At 39.7% G+C, this 20,730-nt stretch overlaps 2 protein-coding genes across 2 annotated transcripts; both read left to right on the top strand.

Moving 5' to 3' along the window:
• Positions 1–2: 2 nt before the first annotated feature.
• kiaa1143 (KIAA1143 ortholog) lies at positions 3–2,405 on the top strand. Its single transcript, XM_088386355.1, has 3 exons — positions 3–249; positions 496–652; positions 1,352–2,405. The coding sequence occupies exons 1-3, from the start codon at positions 136–138 to the stop codon at positions 1,558–1,560; spliced, it is 480 nt and encodes a 159-aa protein (XP_088242481.1). The 5' UTR covers positions 3–135; the 3' UTR covers positions 1,561–2,405.
• Positions 2,406–3,901: 1,496 nt separating this feature from the next.
• On the top strand, positions 3,902–19,166 carry LOC148392211 (IgGFc-binding protein-like). The gene is made up of 36 exons (XM_088387559.1): positions 3,902–3,975; positions 4,710–4,760; positions 4,831–4,985; positions 5,057–5,715; positions 6,323–6,756; positions 6,881–7,044; positions 7,180–7,356; positions 7,459–7,684; positions 8,246–8,491; positions 8,594–8,695; positions 8,917–9,064; positions 9,734–9,854; positions 9,972–10,301; positions 10,460–10,631; positions 10,726–10,823; positions 11,048–11,178; positions 11,448–11,617; positions 11,755–11,969; positions 12,039–12,233; positions 12,306–12,491; positions 12,587–13,020; positions 13,125–13,243; positions 13,608–13,804; positions 14,220–14,358; positions 14,498–14,680; positions 14,768–14,913; positions 15,273–15,619; positions 15,757–15,980; positions 16,181–16,322; positions 16,924–17,260; positions 17,348–17,464; positions 17,540–17,641; positions 17,746–17,941; positions 18,122–18,385; positions 18,487–18,629; positions 18,697–19,166. The coding sequence occupies exons 2-36, from the start codon at positions 4,712–4,714 to the stop codon at positions 18,922–18,924; spliced, it is 7,296 nt and encodes a 2,431-aa protein (XP_088243685.1). The 5' UTR covers positions 3,902–3,975; positions 4,710–4,711; the 3' UTR covers positions 18,925–19,166.
• The last annotated feature ends 1,564 nt before the right edge of the window (positions 19,167–20,730 follow it).

The following is a 20,730-nucleotide window of genomic DNA, read 5'->3' as shown; positions in this document are numbered from 1 at the left end:
AATTGCAGTCGCTCCCAAGGATCATGTGACATAGTGGGCGCATGTTAATGACGTAATGTTTTGCGCTCGTAGGAAGACATCCATTGTAACGATCCAGCAGATTTTCCAGAGTGTATTGTAATTTATTGCACCGTGATGAATAAGAACAAAGGTAGTGGTGTGTCCTGGGTGAAACCAGCGGAACCTTCCTTTTTGAAGAAGTTTAAAAATGATGTTGGCTACAAAGAAGGCCCGACTGTTGACACGAAGGTATGTAGCATGCTGTTTGGCTAATCGGGAATTGTGACCCAAGCAACCCTTGTACGATTTGTTCATTTGAATTAAACTAATGACTGTATTTGTTATCTCATACTTATTAAATCTAAATTATAATTGATAAAAACCATTGCTCCACTTTTGGCAACCACTAGGCAATTGAACACATTTACAATTACTAGTCTTTCGCATGCGTAAGCTTTCGCAAATATTTACCCCCTATTTTGTCACCGTGTGCAGCGTCAGGAGATGCCCAAACTGGATGATGACAGTGGGAGTGATCGGGAAGATGAATTGCCTCAAGTTGTTGTCCTTAAAGATGGAGACCTGAACTCCGACGAAGTTAAACATCTCAAGGAAAAGGAAGGAATAAAACCTAACGGAGATACAGAGAAAAGTAAGACTCTTTTTTTTTTTTTTAAGATTACAGTAACGTGAGCTGACTTCATTTTATATGTTCATACATCTGATGCTCACTTGTCAAGTGATAAACAAATAATAAATCAAAAAACAGCCACTTGAATTGTTGATCACTGAAATAACATTTTTAATGGGTTTAACTCACCATTAGTAAAACCTGTAAAGGCAATGTAAGTACCATTTTGACATTCTTGAATTTTACACAAGTAGAAAATTAATAATATTGTAAAACAAAATAAATGGCGAGTAAAGCTAAGTTACTTGCCTATTGATGGCACAAAACCATAAGGTAAGTTCTCTAAAGTCAGCTGGCTCATAACAGGGCTGGGGAAAATAGTGTTCACAGAAATTGGTTGGTGTGAAAATTTCTGCCTCAAAATAATTATTTATCATGTGTAAATATTGCAATGCCAGACCCTAGTTTATATGAAAAATAAATGACTGTGTCCCTGCATGCTGACAGTTTTACTTTTTGTGCATCCTTTGAGGAACATTTTATCTAGTGTTGAAAAAATGTTGAATGAAATGGGATGATTAATTCCAGAATAAAAATTCATAATTTTAGGGTATTCATCTTTTCCACTATAAATCGCATTTGGTTTCTTTTTTTCCATTTCACAATTGGTTCATTTTGAAAGCTCAGTTCTAATGAACCACACTTCCATATGGCTCATAGGTGACGAGCCTCGCTCCGATGGTAAAATCCTCTTCAAGAAACCAGCTAAGCGCTCATCCTCTGACAAATTCCAAGGAATAACTGCCAGTTCCAGCAAAAAGAAGCGGGACGTTGTAGAGAAAGAAGAAAAGAAGGAAGTGAATTCTGTGAAAAAAGTGAAAAACAGCAGCCTTTTGTCCTTTGGTGGTGATGAGGAGGAAGAAGACTAGTACTGGACTCACTTTTGATTCTCGTTTAATCAAACGTTACAAAATTAAAAATGTGTGTTTTCCATACGAGGTAGTGCATAAAAGGACTTTTATTTTTGAATTGATGTCGTGACAGTGCTTGTTTTGTGTTCAGCCCAACTGTAAATCGTCAAATCGTTTTCTTCCATTAATTTTTAATTCCACTAAATTGGGAAAGCCGTTTCCTGCTCAAGTCTCAAGACAATGCTCTCGGGGACTTTTTAGTTCAACCTTTAAGACCAGTTTATACTGTGTACGGCTGGAATATTTCAATGTGTCGTAATTTTCAAATTTCAAATGAATATTTTAACGTGGTTATTTTAATTAGGTCACTTATTGATATGCAGTAAATGTTACTATGAAGATGAACACTTTTGCCAAACACTGATATGACTTAAAATCACAAGTGAATAAGACATGGAAAATTATCAGCAATATATGTACTGAATTCACAAGTTTGAATTTAGCGTTCAGCTTTTTACTCGTTTTGATGTAAGTCTTGCCAAGAAAAGAAATAATGCATCATTTGTGTTGATGTAACATGTACTGGATTTATATTATGTTCTTACTGTTAGTTCTGAACACATTTGAATATCACATAAAAATAAGCCCATTAGAATTGTTCAGTAACTCCAATTCTGCATGTAAGTCTATGTTTGTTTTACATGGTAATCTTGCATGGTAGAATTTTAATACATTCAATTAAGCGTTGAGTGTATAAATATTTTCTAGCTTCAGAGGGGAGCTGTAAATCTATCATTGCATTAGTTTTAATGCATTTGTATATTTTTAAGTATCATCTAAGCATTAAATACTATTTCAATTGAGTTTGTGGGTGTTGTGTGTCTGTTCGGTTCACTGGCCATCATCATGTCCCACAGTTCATTTTAGGTTAATTCTAAAGCTAGTAATACAACAATTGAGTACATTTAAGTTTCTATTAGTGTGCCATAGTCAACTAGCCCCTTAAATTGTCTTACTTGTGTGGACAGACAGTGCACTACTACATGGACCTTGCGTAGCAAGGATATTGAGTAAATGCTCAAGTAGCTTTTTATAGTTTCCAGCTCTCTCACCCCTCAAGATCGGCAATAAAGCAAATAATTAGATCAGTGAAATGACATAATGTGACCATCTAAAATTATGTATGCCACTTCAGTGCTTACTAAGCAGAATGTTGATACACTTGTGCACACTATAAATGTATTCGGCATTCACCCATCTCCACCTTTAGTCCATATTGTTTTAAGAATCTCCATTGCTGCTGCCACGTTGAGAGTTTATTGTTAAACACCACTGGCCTACCGTTTCATTCTGATTTATTTTACAGTTGGATAAATGCTCATTGTAAATAAATTATTTTGTATGGTAAAGGAATCATAAAGTTTATTATCTAGCGTTATAATCACATCTCAAAATATTTTTTTGGGTAAATCAAATTATGGTTTATGTGCATCCTGGTCTGTGGGTAAGCGTGCAAATTTTGTCATTCATTTAGGTCATTTTATTTTGAGGGCATTAAATCAGTCTCAACTGGACTATTGTGGTTGGAAGACAGCTCCCCGAGTACAAACGTGTTTTTTTTTTTGTTTGGTTTTTTTTTGCACAAGTGTGTACGTGCCAAACTGGCCTTATACGACACCTACACGACAGTAATGCTTCAAAATCTCTATGTGCAGTTAACCTGTTCTGTGTTTTATCCAGGTACACCTTGAGTCCAAAAACATTCATGAACAGTAAAGAGAATTAATTACTACAAACTGCCCATAAGTGTGAATGATTGTCTTTGTGATTGAAGGGTTAACAGTCAACGGTTTATGCTACGGCTCAATTACAATGAAATTGGTGTTACTGTCAGCATGCAACCTTGACTGGTCAAATATTAGCTAAATAAACGAGTATGCATATGATCACCATGCAATTGTATGCCTCTGTCAATCATGTGTCTTGCTGTTTTGCTTACAGAAAAGAAACTATCATCACATCATTTTCTCTTGAAGCTTCCAGCGGTGTCATTTGGGAGTGGTTATGCTTTGACTTTCAAGCAGGGATGTACTGTACATACAATGTGTGGAAATGTATTAGTCTGTAGTTATTTCCAATATTTGTATATTTTTTTGAGTACGTTATCTTTTCAGTTCTGAGCGTAACCTGTCTAATGCCCAAAGTCAGCTCCAGCTGATTAGGTTAATCAAATGTCTTGAGCAGGCCCCACCTTTCCTTTTATTTCTAACCATAGTGCAACAAAAACACCCCATTATTCAATATACTTTTCATTCAGCCTTGACGGCAAGTTGATTTTCTCTGTACACATCTCTCTGTCTTTCCCTCACGATGTCCCTGATATAAGAGTCCCACCTCTGTCCTACCTTTTACACAGTACATGGCCAACTACAGGTACAGTAAAAATGCATTTTCTCCTATATATGGCGATTGTGACCTGTATTAATAAGGATTGAATATAGCATTTATTTTTCATTCTTAAAGCAATCCTGTCCACACATAGTATGAAGAGCTGTTTTCAAAACCAAAAAAAAAGTAACATTTCAAGAAAATCAATTTTGGAATGTAATTCACTATGTAGAGTATAAACTTTATTATTCTTTATTGAGCATGTTCAGACTGAGTGAATTTTAAATTGATCAAATGTTTGGTAAATTTGCACGTCTGAATATTTTTCTACAGATCTAAGTGTTTTTGACGAGCTCTTCATATACAGTGTTTCGTCTTATTTGGACAATATCAATATCTCGAGAATGACTTTATTAATACATTTATTATTGTGTATTGTATACTGAATTGTAAATGACTTAAAGGATTTGTGCATTGTTTGGACTGACAAATGCATCTTAGAATGCCTACTTAAATCCATGCTTGATGTTGAACTTTCTTTTATTGCTAATTCTAATTTTGCCGAATTCCAGTTTGTAGAAGAAATAATGATATTTACTAGGTTCCAGAATCATTATTATAATTCTTTTGGTCCAATCATTATTTTATACAAGCAATCCCTATAAAGCTTCACAACATTCAGATATAGTATGTTTAACCTTAGTAACCCCAAAAATGCATACGATGTTTTAAAAGTTTGATGTTTACATGTCTGACTATTTCCATGTTGTATTTCTCAGCCATGGAAATACATCTCCTCATGTGTTTGGCTGCGGCTATGCTATTACCAGGTATTACCAGTAAACATGTATCAACATGTGTGACTGTACCTAATGTATTAACGTTTGTGGGGCTCTCCAGTATGTCATGGGTGTTCGACAGGAAAGGAGTTCATCACAACATTTCTTCCTAACTATCAGAAGTCTTACTTCTGGCAAATGATGTTTTCTGGAAATGACCATAAACTCCAACTGGTCTTAACAGCAATGGACTCCGCTGCTAATGTCCACATTCAGGTCAGAAATACTGCGGAGTCAATTTTTGTTGGTAGTGTATTCCCCTTTAAGCTTTCTTTGTTGACCTGCAGGTGGCTTCTGTGGACTTCTCCTTGAAGCTGACCCTGTCATCAGGTGAAAGCCGTTGGGTTTGTTTGCCACTTGGAGCAGAGCTGCAGAAGCAACTCATTAGCCAAAAGTCCGCAGTTCGAATTTCATCCAGTGCTGAAATCTCGGTGGTTTCTTTCAACCGGCGCAGCAAGACAGGAGATGGAACGGTGGTTTCTCCAACAGCAGCGCTCGGAACAGAGTACCTAGTGTTCACGCCGCGAGGAGGCTCACATGGCATGGACAAGCTCTTGGCCATTGTTAATGGTGACCGCCCAAACCCCGTCACCATCTTACCGAGCGCTGACGTGCTGCTACGAGGTGGGGGGCGTTGGCAAAGTGGGAAACCAGTGACCTTTACCCTTGAACCTTTTGCGTCCTATCTCGTACGGAGTCACAGCACTTGGACAGGCCTCGTTCGGTCTAAATTTCCTGTAGCTGTCGTAGCAGGTCACCAGTGTCTGACAATGGGTTTGGGATGTGAACATGTGTATGAACAGCTTCCCCCTGTGTCCAGTCTGGGTAAATACTACATGGTGCCCAGGACAGGAAGCCACCAGGCCACAAACTGGGCCGTGATAGTAGCTGCTGAAGACAACACGGAGCTCACATTGCAGAGAGGTCATCATTCAGCATCCAAAGAGTTGAGTTAAATATTACCAAATCTCTTAAATACTTCGAAATGTTCTATACATACTAGAATGAGTCAAGTTTGCCAATTGGACATATTGTAACCACGCGAGTCATAGGGGATAGGGACCACGTGAAGAGCAAAAATCTGGGAGTATTTGACATTCCCCGCAAGTGTTTGTAGTGGTCTATTGATGCCACAAGATGGTGGTGCATGACTACTTTTGTCTAAATAAAGCTCCTCTACTTAGTTTAAATTGCTTCAATGGTACCAAAATACCACCAGATAGAGCCAAAGCAATTTTGGCCTCTGAATATAGGTGAATTTTCAGCAACTAATGGTGGTTTGATAGAGCTTGCTCAATCTCTTCAAAGGATGACTACAATTGCAGACCCCCCTCCAAAAAAAAAGAAAAAAAACAGGATAAAAGCAAAATTCAAAAATGATTGTCACTTTTACAGGCTATTGACTTTTTTTGAGAGTGTGTTTGAAATAAGCCATTGAATAGGATTTAACAGGATTGTTGTTCTAGTCATTTGTAGATTAGATTGATAAATATAATTTTTCAGAATTGACATTTTTTGTGTGCTTTAAAAAATGTATTTAAATGTACCAACAGGATGCTGAAGACAGCTGGACTCATCACCTACCAGAAACTGATCGACAAACATCCTCTAGTTGTCAAAAGCAACAAGAAAGTCATGGTGCTCCTTCTTAGCAACAATAAGCCACATGACCCTTTCCTGATGACGCTGACCCCCACCTGCAAGTTTTCCACTAGCTGGGCCGTGGAGACCGTGAATGGGCTCCCCAGCACTGTGGCCGTTTTGTCAGAGCGAGAGGGCTCATCAAGTGTGAAAGTGTGTTTCAAAGGACGCTGCCTGTCACCTCAGTGGAATAGCTTCAAGTCAGATCAACAGTGGGTGTGGTCTAATGTGGCGGTGGGGTCACAGAAGAGTCATGTGACAGTGGAAGGTGACACACGTATGGCTGTTTACGTCTACGGTGGCAAAGATCGGGACGGGTACGGAACGGCTGGAGTTTGCTCCGCAGGTGCACAGAACTCACACACAGACAGATTAAGATGCAAAGTCTAACACAAAATCCAGATTTGCCGCTCTAGAGAATGACTGAGTTGTATCTGTACGTCAACATCTGACTTTTGTGTGTGTTGCAGGAACCCCTCCTCCGCCACCACCTAAGGATCCCTGTGAAGATGTCAAATGTAGAGAAAAGGAGAACTGTGTGGATGGAAGATGTGTGCCTGCATCCAAAGCAACCTGTCATGCCCTTGGTGACCCGCACTATTTGACATTTGATGGCAGACGTTATGACTTCCAGGTACGCTTAGGATACTCCCATCATATATACATTCAGTATACAATTTCTGGCTTAACAAAGCTAGGGAATTAAAACCACAATACGTATTGATAATTATGATGGTTTTAGTTTTAATGTAGCTGATATTTCTTCCAGGGTTCCTGCACGTATATTATGGCAACAGTTGCAGAGAAGGTGTCGGGCCTTACGCCTTTCACTGTGACCACCAAGAATGACCACCGAGGTAGTCGGCGGGTTTCCTTTGTGAGGACCGTCACTGTCTCCGTTTACCAACAAACCATTGTTATTGGCAAACACAGAAAACAAGTTCAGGTAAATACATAACTCAAGAGATGTTCATTTACAGTATTACTAATGTTCATTTAAAGTAAAAAAAAAAGACAATTGTGATTTATTGTTCATTATTATTTACAGGTAAATGGTGAATTGCAGTACTTACCGGTCATGCTATTAGATGGGCGGATCACTGTAAAGCGTAGCGGGATCTACGCTGTCCTTAGAACTGACTTTGGTCTGACTGTGAAATATGACTGGAACATGAGGCTTTACATCACAGTGCCATCATCATACTATAAACACCTCGGAGGCCTCTGTGGGAACTATAATGGAGACAAAACAGATGATTTGCCCGAGCCAAACGGTAACCAGTAGCAACTCTGCACTCGGGACATGTGTGCATGTGGGTGGATAGTTGCTGTAGTAATTCATTTATTGCCATCATCATCAAATTGGATGATCCATACAAGTCATTACAGTAAAAACAAAAATACTGAACTTCACCCAATGAGAGATTTAACATTTATTTAACCAATTTGGTCTCATTGACATCAAAGATTTCCATTCCAAGCTCCTGACCAAGAATGGCAGCAATGCAATTTAGAATCAAGCGCACGCAAATTTACACAAATGATATTAAAAAAACAAAAGAGATTAATTTGACTACCAGAAAGACACAATTTTGTTTCAGTCATAAGAACTGCAATACTTCCTGAAAAGATGCAACATGTGGTTTCCCATAATGTTTGGAACTTAGTTCCATTCTATTCATGTTAACCACATGAGTGTCTTATTTTATTGTGGATTTAAACAACAAAAAATTTAATGTGTTATTATGATGCAACAGAAAATCAAGATCTCATTTCCTAAACTGCTCACTAAAAATCTTACAATCAATAAGCAGTTTGTAATTTGTATTTTGCAGGGTCTCGCCTATCAGCTGTGCTGAAGATGATCCAGCAGTGGAAAATAAAAGATCCCGATCTCTTCTGTAATGATAATTGTGGTGGGCGGTGCCCCACATGTTCACCAGACAAGCAGGCCTACTTTGGTCATCCCAAACAATGTGGCATACTAACACAGGCAGATGGACCCTTTTCATCTTGCCACAAAGTGGTCAACCCATCTCTTTACCTAGACAACTGTATCTATGATGTCTGCATCAATAAGGGTAAGCAAAAAAATTGTATCTTCCTCTAATTTTTCTCCAAGTATTAGAATAATTTATGTAATGGGGAAAAAAATATGCTGATTTGATTGTGTGGCCTTCCAGGTGCGAGACAGATTCTCTGTGATAACCTGAAGAGTTATAATGATGCCTGTCTGTCAGAGGGCGTGAAGGTCAATCCCGAGTGGAGAATGGTCACGAAATGTCGTAAGTCAGAATGCCGTGTTTAAACTCGTAGGGGTGCACAGAACATTAATGTGGAGAAAAAAATCCACTTCCACTTTTAAGGAATGAATGACTTCAACTAAAAGATCCATGCATTGATTTGACCTTTGACAGCCATGTCGTGCAGGATATCATTCAGAGCAAATCGGATTCGGATATTTTTTCAACACCGTTCTTCATGATCTGCATTCTTCTCTTGGCAGCTCTTTCCTGTCCAGCAGGCAGCCACTATGAGGCATGTGGCTCAGCGTGTCCTCCTTCCTGTGGGACCACAGACAATGAAAAGCAATGTACTGAGCCCTGTGTGGAGGGATGCCAGTGTGATGCAGGACTCGTGCTTAATGGAGACAGGTAAATGAAAATGCCGTTCCAGGTTAACTTGGAACATTGACTTCACACGCTTTTTTTTTTTCTAACTCTTGGTCTTGAAACAAGTATAGAAAATTAAAACACAAGAAGAGACAGTCGCGATCATCAATAAAACAATACACTTAAAAACAATACAATTTCTTTACATTTTATTTTACTATTTAGAGTGTTTTATGATATTGTCATACTTCACAGTACTGTACATGCTACTTATTAAACAGGAAACAAACAGGCTAGAAGAGATTAATGGCATTTCACTTATCAACAATGGGGAATACGTATCGATTGTATTTGTTTTAGTTTATATAAATTGAATGATGATCATGGTGATGAAACGAAATAAACTTGTAAGTCAAGGGAGCACTGTGTATCAGACATGGAATTATCAAATTATCACCTTTCTAAAAAAATGACCCGTCATTTTTTCTGTTTTTTTTTTTTTTTTTTTTTCAGAAACCCCCCCAGAACCATTTTCTTTTGATTTATTAATCATTTCATTTCAAAGGTAGTTTTGAAAGATGTGTTAAATTAAGAATGTACGTAGCCAATTTTAGCAGAATAGTCAGAATCCTGACAAGATGTTTAAGACAAAAAATATTTTTTGTCAAAAAAATGACAATTATTGCAATGCTTTTTCTGTGTCTTCTTCAGCTGTGTTCCTCAGTCAAGCTGCGGCTGCCAGCATCAGGGCAAATATTACCCATCAGACAGCACTTTCTGGGCCGACAACACTTGTACTACCAGATGCCAGTGCCACAGTGGCAATGTCAAGGTATTAGTTTGTAGTAAATAGAAATAGTTAGACTCTCTGACAAAACAATATTGAGACATGATGCTATTTATGTGATTGTTATTATTCATGTTTCCTTCTGTTGCTTCTCTGCTGAAGTGCACATCAGTTACCTGCAAGAAGAACGAGCACTGTGCCTTGAAAGGGGGTGTAAGAGACTGCTTCCCAGTATCCTATGGCACATGCCAGGCTGTTGGAGACCCCCACTACACAACCTTTGACAATCGGAGATTTGATTTCCAGGGCACTTGCATCTATGTTCTATCTCAACACGATGAAGCTTCAAAACAGGGCCTGCTACCGTTCCAGGTTCTTGTCCAAACCGAGAACAGAGGACGTAATAAGAGAGTGTCATTTGTCAAGTCTGTTTCTCTTACTGTGCTTGGCTCCACGGTCAGCATGAGTCGTGATGATCAAGGGAAAATACTGGTAAGCCTGATTGTCCCTTCTCCACAACACTGAAAGAGTACAATGCCATGGCATTCATTATTTTTATTTTTTTTGTAATGCATCAGTATCAAGCCTGAATATTTCATTATAGACATTATATGATGATCCAGTCTGATTTGATACTCTTCCTTCTGCAGGTTAACAGCCGCTCCATCAATTTACCTTACATCACAGAGGATGGCAAGCTTTCCATCTTCCGTAAAGGTTACTTTGGCATTGTGAAAACAAACTTTGGCTTGACTCTCAAGTTCAACTGGAACAGCCATGTGAGCTTAACGCTTCCCAGTTCATATGCTTCTGCGACAACCGGTAAGAACTGTAAATGGGTGTCACTCGTCATCAGTACTTTCCAGCGACAGTGTATAATGGAGGATTTGTGATTTAAACGTCTGTTCTCTGTCAGGTTTATGTGGAAATTACAATGGAAAACCTGGTGATGACTTGCTGCAACCGGATGGCACACAGGCCAAACATATTAATGCATTTGGCCACAGCTGGAAGGTGTGTATAAGTAGGTCAAGAACGTTAAGTCCAAAATTTGACATTACTGTATCACAATATGACAAGTGATGCAAAAAAAAAAAAAAAAAAATGGATAAGGCATTTGTAAATAACATGGGTGTCATAGGTGATGGCACTATTTATTTTTTTATGTATGTATTTATTTATTTATTTATTTATTTATTTATTTATTTATTTATTTATTTATTTATTTATGTGTTCAGGTCGGAGGAAACTCTGGCTGCACTAGTGACTGCCCTGATAATAAATGCCCAAAGTGTGAGCCTGCACAGATACTACGTTACCAGCAGGGGCGCTACTGTGGCATAATTGCAGACAAATCTGGACCTTTCAGGTAAGAGCTCTATTCTTAAAGCATCTAATGCCAGCACACTCCAAAAAATTATATATTGTTTCATTTAAATCTAACGTAATTGGAAAGCAATTATTTCATTTTGTTTGTAAGATGAATATTATTGAATTATGTAGAATTTAGATGAAACTTGGTAGACGTCACATTTAGTAGATTATTTCATGTTGAAATAAAAGATGACGTGGCAAAGCCCATCAGCCTCCCACTTATTTATATACAATTGTCATGTTTCTCTTCCTCTCTCCATACAGCGAATGTCACAGCAAACTTGAGCACACTGGCTTCCTCGAAGATTGTGTGTTTGATTTGTGCATGTACCAAGGCCATGCTTCCGCCTTGTGCAACAGCCTTTCAGCTTTCAGCACCTCTTGCCAGGAGGCAGGAGCTACAGTGGAGACTTGGAGAACACAGGAGTTTTGTCGTAAGGCCTGCACTCACACAAATAAACACTCATGGCTGACAGAATAAATACACATAATATTCTTATACTATTAATATTCTCCATTCAATAAAACCACTCATTCCACTTGATCATTTTTGTGTATGTTTCTCTGCCAGCTCCATTATGTGGTCCAAACAGTCACTACGAAGTGTGTGCCCCAACTTGCCAGCTTACTTGCAATGGTCTTACAACCCCCGAAGGCTGCGATGAGAGCGCCCCCTGCACTGAGGGTTGTGTGTGTGATGATGGATTTATGCTGAGCCATGACAAATGTGTTCCTTTAGCGGAGTGTGGCTGTCAATATGAAGGACAGTATTATCAACGTGGACAGGTAAGCGCTGCATTTGTGTTCAGTTTAATTTTGCAACAACATCCATGCTCAATTGTCCTCCTCTCTTAGGTTTTCTATCTTGGAGAATCATGTAACACTCAGTGTGCCTGTGGAGACAATGGACAAGTACAATGTAATCCTGAGTTCCACTGTTTGCATAATGAAAAATGTGTGGTGACAGACGGCGTGGCCTCTTGTTCTCCCAAAAGTATCGCTTCCTGTTCTATTTTCGGCGTTAGATCGGTTCTCTCTTTTGATGGGAAGGTAAAGAAGTGTTTTTATTATAAAGAGTAAGTTACTAATTTTTCTTACAATGATGACCTATATTTTTTTTAGGCATATTCTCTGTTGGGAAATTGCTTGTTCAAGTTCTCAGAGGTAGATGTGGGCGAACACGTGGCATCTTATTCGGTGTTGGTTCAGCAACAAACCAACAAAGATGGCTACGTCTCTCGCAGCGTTGAGCTCCAAGTGTACGATGTGGAGATCACCATGGAGACTGGGGTTGTTTGGGAGATTAAGGTATGGCTTCACAAAACATTGCTAATTCAAACTAGCTTAGTCACATGAAGTGGCAAGATAAGTTTTGATGTGCCCTGTGTGTTTGTGCACGTCAGGTTGATGGCATCGCTGTTTCCCTGCCTGCATCACTGACAGATGGAAAGGTGCAAGCGTATCAGAATGGCATCAACATCATTATAGAAACTGACTTTGATCTAAAGTTGACCTACGACACTGTAGCAGGCATCATGTTACAAATCCCATCCACCTATCAAGGTTTACCATCCGGTCTCTGTGGCAACTACAATGACATATCATCAGATGACCTGGCGTCGGAGGAAGGAAAGCCGGCAAATGTTTCCGCTTCCGTCGTAGAAAAGGATGATGTGACCTGTGAGACAGGTTGTGCAAGTTCTTCCTGTCCTGACCCAAATGGACAAGTGACCCCAGAAGCTGAAAAGGCTTGTGACATCATCAAAGATCAACATGGGCCGTTTTCAGGATGCCATGCCACAGTGTCTCCAATGCCTAACGTTGACTCTTGCGTCAGGTTTGGAAATCTGCTAACAACTTAACATCTAATATGCCAGTAAGGTGATGAACCTAAGTTGGTACCATGGTTACTGAATATTCAAATCATCTTTTTATTTCAAGGGAGATGTCCTCAAAAGAAAAAGACCAGGAGGTTCTGTGTCGACACATTCAGAATTATGTCCGCGCCTGCCAACTAGCTGGCACAAAGATTACCGAATGGAGGAGTGACACCTTCTGTCGTGAGTCTGATGTAAACTGTTGAAGCTTGCTGGTATTATAATATGGAATTCAGGTGTTAAGTATTTCTTAACCCTCAAAACCTGTTTGATTTTTTATTAGATTTTTTTAGCCATTTTTGGTGTCGATTACAACAATAATACCTTCACAAGATTGCAATTTACTCCAGCCTGGTTTTTTTTGTATTTCTATCAGGAGTTGTAGATTTTGAATTATTGTAAGTGTAATTTTCTTAACATCACATTTCATGCAAATCATTCCAACATTTGATTATTTTCCAACATTTTCCTAAATTAACCAGCAATGTTACAATTTTATCCGTCATATTAAGGTCATTTGGTGTTTGTTTGTTTTTTCTCACTGTAGCTCTGAAGTGTCTAGCAGGTAGTCACTATGAGCTGTGCTCCTCCTCCTGCTCGTCCACCTGTGCCTCTCTGGAGAGGTCCGACCCCTGTCCAGTGTGTCAAGAGGGCTGCCAGTGTGACGACGGACTCATGTCAGATGGAAATCGTTGTGTGCCTGTGGAGAAATGTGGCTGCGTAGTGGACGGACATTATTATAAGGTCATTTTCATCTAATAAGTCTTATCCTTTTCTCGTAAACTTATTCAGGTCTGGATGAAAGAAAGGTTATGAGAAAGCTCAAAGACTGAAGAGAAGATTCCAGCCACCTAAAACGGAAGAAACAGACACACATCAGACTTTGTGTCTCCTAAATGAGCCTTTTGTCAAATCTGAAGATAAAAATACGAGGCAGAATTTGGTGGCGTATTAGACAACCTGAGAATGATTTTTTTTCCAAACACAATGTCAACAATGTCCTGATATTGATCCAAAACTGTCATTTACCTGCCACATCTACTAACAACAACTCTGTAGTAGAGGCCAAGTGTGGTTGATGAAATGTAAAAATAGAATTATTATGTGTAATATATTTTACATTATTTTGACCATACCCCCCTTAAATTTCTTTTTATAGTCAGACACCCCGGTATTAAAGGAGGACTGTTCTGAGCACTGTGTCTGCCAGTCTGGTCAGTTCACCTGTAAGCCCACAAGTTGCCAGGAGGGGGAAGAGTGCACCACGAAAGATGGGACGATGGGCTGCTTCCCCACAGGTTAGTGATGAAGTCAGTCAACTAACATATTCAGTTGTGAACCCATGGAAACAAGGTGCACAATGTCACTAGCATAACTGATAAGTAACAAATCCAAATTCTGTTGGCCCTGACTGTGTTAACGTTTGCTTATTTGCAGACCCCTGTGCTGAGGTTGTGTGCCGAGCAAAAGAGCATTGTGAAGTATCAGAAGGTCAAGGAGTGTGCGTGCCTGACACGAATGTTCTATGTTGGGCTTTTGGCGACCCACACTACACAACATTTGATGGCTGGAGTTACTCTTTCCAAGGAACTTGCACATATGTTCTTGTCAATACCACAGGTCTGTAATTAAATTAAATTAAATGGTAGGGTTTTTTTTACTTCTAGAGCTCACCTGTTAAAATGAAACTTACTTCACCCTCACCAGGTGTTGACCCCTCCCTGCCAGAGGTAACTGTGACAACCAAAAATGAGCTCCGTGGGAACTCTGAAGGCTCCTTTGTGCGTTCGGCCACTGTGGAGTTGTTGGGCTATACTATCTTCATTCCAAGAGATGAAAGAGGCTTTGTATTGGTAAGTCTGGAGGTAAAATTTAGAGAAAATCACTGTAAAGTATTATGTTTCTTTTCAGTGCCATGCACAGGGTTCTCAGTTTTTCAAAGAGAACATCTGCTGAGAACCCTCTAGGTGACAAGGCATGACTGGATGATTGTAAAACCATCCAAGATTTAATTACCTGTAGTCCTTCTGCTATGCTGTGATTCAAATGTCAAAGTCTGGTGGACTGGTCTTTCTTCTCTGTCTGAATGTTTCATAATTGGCTGGCACCCTGCAACATTTTTATTTAGATCATGACGATCATATAGACGTCACATGTGGTACCTGGTCAAGTTAGTTACTCCTTTAGCTTATTTCTTATTTTCATCCTTTAGGTTGACGGTATTAAGACTGCTCTCCCAGTCTTCTTAGATGAAGGCAGCATTTCTATAACAGAGTCAGGAGTAAGAGGCATCCTACAAAGTGATATTGGCGTCACTGTCACATTTGACTGGTCTACACTGGTGATGGTTTCCCTAAGCAGCAGCTATTATGGTCATGTGGCTGGGCTTTGTGGCAACTACAATGGCAATAAGGATGATGAGATGACAACTCCTGGAGGCCGCACTGCAGTCAATGTGACAGACTGGGCGGGAACGTGGAGCGTGCATGATGGCGACCCATTCTGTTACCATTACTGCGATGGAGTGTGTCCTCAATGCTCTGAAGAGGACCGTGTAAGGTAACATACAGCAGATTGCAGCATGTTCTTGGCAAACTATATATATTTGACAAAATAAATTAATGTATGGCTGTAAATGTAGTATTTTTTAAAAACATGGACCGTTTTTAAAAACAAACCCTTTATTCCTACTTCAGATACACCGGTCCTGAATTCTGTGGGATCCTTGGCAATAAAAAGGGTCCATTTTCCCGTTGCCATGGTAGCGTGCCAGTCGGGGAGGCTGTGTCGGACTGCTTGTACGATGTCTGTGTCAATGCAGGACGACATGAAGTACTGTGTGAGTCCTTGAGCAATTACCTTGCTGAGTGCCAGGAAGCTGGAGCTCCTGTGTTGCCATGGAGACAACAGGCCAACTGCAGTGAGTTTTTCCACATGTACTCAACTTGAAGAGGCCGGCTTGTGAAGAGCAATAATTGGAAAAAATTGATGTCCATTATTATTGCACTGAATTTATTTTTATTTATTTAACCCCACAAAAATCTTTAATAACTGCAGATCAAGCACCAATAAGCATCTTCCCCAAGAAAGCTATTCCAAGTTTTCTCTCTGTGCCCACAGCTATTGAATGTCCAGCAAACAGTCATTATGAGGTGTGTGGCCCAGCATGTCCAGCCAGCTGTGGTGCTCAGCCAGAAGTGTGTCACAAGGCCTGCGTTGAGGGTTGCTTCTGTGACCAGGGATATGTTCTCAGCCGAAATGGGTTATTGCAAACATTGTCCCATTTTTTACATTACCATGTGATAACGTGACCTAATTTAAAACATCTGCCCTAATTCTAATAGTTATTTCTTATAGTAGCACAATTATCTAAATCAGGGGTTTTCGTTACCATTATAACCAAGAAGCAACTCAGGGACCTCTGCTTTGGCGGAATATTATTTTATTTTGCACTGAAGAAGGATAGACCTATACAGGCTATTTATTTGCATCTGAAAGTCTATTTTGGCAATCTCAACTACATTTGACATAATTTGAATGAGTAAATGAGTCACAAAATTTGCTGGAAAATAAATCAAGTCTAAATAATAACTCAATTTATTTTTAAAAACGTTACAATAATTTTCTATTTCCAATTTCACAGACCAATTACAATATCGCCACGGACCACTAGACGGCCGCGGACCACCGGTTGACAATCCCTGATCTAAATCAATCTTCAGTGATGTGTGAATCGGATTAATAGCCAATTAGGAAGCCAATTGAAGTTCATTCTATTGTCCGATTCAAATAGAAGAGCAACTGGTTTATCAGTCAGTAGTATGTGTATAATGCCCTGTGATATCCATTTTGATGTTTTCCAGGTGTGTTGAAAAGGAGAAAGGTTGTGGCTGTAACCTTAATGGCTACTATTACCTGCCGGGTGAGGTGTTCTGGGCAGACTCGCAGTGCAAAGAACAATGTGTGTGTGATGCTGCGACGCAAACAGTACAATGCAAGCCAAAGGGGTGTCGATCCAGAGAACAGTGCCAAATTGTGGATGGAGTCCAGGACTGTTATCCGATCAGCTTCAAGACTTGCTCTGCACAGGGAGATCCTCACTTCTACACCTTTGATGGGTTCAAATTTGACTTTCAAGGCAACTGTGTGTACCGGTTGGCCACTGTGTGTAAAAATGATGAAGGTCTTCAACACTTTGAGGTACTGTACATTAATCATGGTTGTTTTGTTGTTGTTCTGTTTTTCTATACTGCACTATTGTGGGTCTATGTGTTTGGTAAAATGTAGGTAAACCTGGAAAATAACAATCGTGGAAACAAAAGAGTGTCCTATGCCAAGGTGGTGATTGTAAAAGTCTTTGGAAACACATACAAATTCTCAGCGGACTATCCATATAAAGTGCTGGTAAGAAACATACACACATAAACAAACACACACACTTGCACACACTTTAAATTTTGCATGGATTTTTCGCTGCAGGTGGACGAGCTGAAATACGCGCTGCCCTTCTCATCCAATCAAACACTGGTTCAGGTATATCGTAGGTACAGACTGGCTGTCCTCGAAACCACCTTTTTAAAGGTAAGGGAAACCTTCTGGAATACTCAAAAATAAAGTTTGATTCTGAAATGTCTTTGCAAGTGATGAGATGTGAGAATAAAATATTTCTCTTTACTGCATGGTAGGTCTCTTTTGACTTTGCAAGTGCAGTCAGAGTGGAGCTGGCCACTAGTTATTACGGTACCATGTGCGGTCTCTGTGGAAACTTCAATGATAATCCCGCTGATGACTTGACGCTGCCCAATGGGACGCCAGCTACTACTGCAAATGAGTTTGGAGTAAACCAATGGGTCGCCAATAGTCCAGGTTGCTCTAAAGAATGTAAGCTATCCATTAATATGTGTACTCTATGTTGTGCTTATTCAAAAACACACTTTTAACATGATACTTAACTACGTCAAGTCAGCATCGTAGTACGTGAGGGTTGACGCTGCTGAAATAATGTGAAACAATGGTCTAGTATGTAAAACTCAATTGACACTAATGTGCTTCTGCTGTCAGGTAAGGACTGTGCCCAGCCTCTCAACCCTGACACAAAACCACCAAGCTACACATCAGTTTGTGACATCATCACAGCAGAGGATGGGCCCCTGGCTGACTGCATAGGCCGAATGGATTCCAAGCAGTTCCGTGACGACTGTATCTATGACATGATGCTGATGGATGGCAAACAGGAAGCTGCCTGTGACATTATTAGTAACTATGTAGAAGAGTGTCAGGTGAAGGGAGGCTGTGTGAGGTCATGGAGGACAAGGGGACTCTGCTGTAAGTGCAATAACTCTTCATCACTAGTGGAAATGTAACTACAGTTGTGTAAAAGAAAAAAAAAGTTTCTGAAGAGTTTTTGCCTTTATTGTGTGTGTCAGGGATGCAGTGTCCAGCCAACAGTATGTACAGCGTCACAGCTCCTGGCTGTCCACTCAGCTGCACCTCTCTATCAGCACCTGTTGAATGTAAAGCTCCACCCAGTGAGGGCTGCATGTGCATCCCTGGTTATGTTTTGAGCCAGGTAGGGGACTTTGGTGATTATTATTGATAATATACAAACATTCATTGCTTTTGTCTTTTTCCACAAGGGTCGCTGCGTTGCACTAGCTGAGTGCGGGTGCCGCTTCCAAGGTTACTACATTGAGTCAGGTGAGACCTTCTACCCGGACTGCCATCAGCTGTGTGCATGCCAAGGTGGGCTGGTGTCCTGTAAGAAGACGCACTGCAGCAAACCTCAGACATGTGGAGTTCTCAACGGGTCACTGGGCTGCTATGATGTAAAGGAGTTATCCATTCGCCATCATGGGGAAAAATGATACTTTTTAGTCAACAGTTTATGAACGCTAGACTACTACTTTAAAAGTAAATAAGACTAGATTAAATAATAAAAGTACTCATCTGTGTTACCTTCACCTGTAAGGTGATAAAGTAATAATTTGTTTGATCAATTACATTTTAAGTTCCATGTAAAAATTGAAACAACCCATACTCTGAAAACTACTCTGTTTCACATATCCATCCAGATCTTCTCATCACTATTAAATGAATTTCTGCAGCATTTGATTGGGTTAGTGTCTATGTTCGTTTTGTTCTGAATAACTACAACTGAATTGAGTCCTGAAGTCACACGTTTACATCGATTAGTGACTGTATGAATGACATGAAATGTGATAAAAACAGTTCTTGTATATGAACAGCGCACACACGCACACTCATAGGGTTGAAACAAATAGAAAAGCCATCAACGGGATTTGAACCCGTGACGCAAAGAAATACAAATCGCTTACTAAGCAGAGGGTTAACTGCTGTGCTACACAGCAACTTAGTAGGAAAATGTTCAATATAGGCAACAACACTAAATTACCCGGCGAGGGTACGCGTTGATCTGACCAGCCCATGTTAACTGGGGGGGCCTAATGTTACCATTGCCTGATGGGAGCTCAGCATCAGCTATCATACGATAGTGTTGGCTCGTGAGTGAACGATACGTTTAAACGAACGAATCTTTTCAGTGAACGAGAGTGAACGAAAAACGTCCTAAAGTGATTCGTGTTTTTTTTCATTTCATATGACTTCAACCAGTAGGTGTCGGTAATGTACATTAAAGCTGGTCGCACCTCGCCGTAAAACAAAACGAAGAAGAAAATGACGTAACTTCCCGTTCACGCACGAGTCGTGAATTGCATTTTCCGTTCTCCAATTGAACGGATCTGTGAGTGAACGATTATCATTTCCAGTTCATCCCGAGAACGGATCAGTGAGGGAACAAATCCTGACTTTCCCGTTCACGAACGAGTTAATGGTTGAACTACCTTCCCGTGCATCAACGGATCAGTCAGTGAACGTGTTGCGTCTCCTGGCGTGAACTACTTAAACCAGAATGTAGATTTATGATTTGCCAAGGAAAGAAAGAACCACTCACTGAAACACCACTTCTTTTATGCACGTTTTCTCCAAGCTAACGGCCAACTTGATTGCATGAAGGGATGCACCGATATGCAACAATGGGGAGATTATGCTTCTCTTTGGGTAATTTTATAACACTTATATTAGTTTTTAAATAACGTGTATGCATATATATGCCTTAATATTGTTATCCAATATATCTACTGCAATTTCACATTAGATTGATTGTCTGATTTATTCATTGCTCTTATTTATGCATTGTATGTGCCATCTCATTTTTTGTATTGTTTACTTGAATATGTCTTGTCACCGCGGGATAGTAGGAAACGTAATTTCGATCTCTTTGTATGTTTTGACATGTGAAGAAATTGACAGTAAAGCAGACTTTGACTTTGAAATGTACTTTTATCATTATTTTTTTTAAATAAACGTTTATGTTAAAACTTGTCTGGTGTTTTATTCCTTGTTTCGCTGATTAAACATAAATCAGACATTTGGTTAACTGTGTTATATGACAATATGTGAATTTACGTTGTTATATGAGTTGGTGTCCCCCAAAATAAGTGTCGGCTTAACGGATTTTTTTCAACCTTTAATTCAAACACAAACATATTTGGTACAGTAACATCAACTACAATCCAACAAATACAAAATTAAAAAATCAATGTCGGCATATCGTGTGTCGGCTGGCATAGCAGCAACGGTGTCTGTCACTC

Source organism: Syngnathus floridae, chromosome 10, assembly GCF_059516105.1.
Source record: "Syngnathus floridae isolate MCC-2025c chromosome 10, RoL_Sflo_1.0, whole genome shotgun sequence".
In the NCBI taxonomy this organism is placed as follows: Eukaryota; Metazoa; Chordata; class Actinopteri; order Syngnathiformes; family Syngnathidae; genus Syngnathus; species Syngnathus floridae.
The sequence above is the reverse complement of the archived record's forward strand: the minus strand, read 5'-3'. Positions and strand labels throughout refer to the sequence as shown.

Coding starts and splice junctions, on each gene's coding strand:
- LOC148392211 (XM_088387559.1), top strand. CDS start 4,712: ATGGAAATACATCTCCTCATGTGTTTGGCTGCGGCTATGCTATTACCA. Junction 13,244..13,607: donor GAGGAGTGACACCTTCTGTC/GTGAGTCTGATG, acceptor TTCTCACTGTAG/CTCTGAAGTGTCTAGCAGGT. Junction 17,942..18,121: donor TCCAGGTTGCTCTAAAGAAT/GTAAGCTATCCA, acceptor TTCTGCTGTCAG/GTAAGGACTGTGCCCAGCCT.
- kiaa1143 (XM_088386355.1), top strand. CDS start 136: ATGAATAAGAACAAAGGTAGTGGTGTGTCCTGGGTGAAACCAGCGGAA. Junction 250..495: donor GCCCGACTGTTGACACGAAG/GTATGTAGCATG, acceptor CACCGTGTGCAG/CGTCAGGAGATGCCCAAACT. Junction 653..1,351: donor TAACGGAGATACAGAGAAAA/GTAAGACTCTTT, acceptor TATGGCTCATAG/GTGACGAGCCTCGCTCCGAT.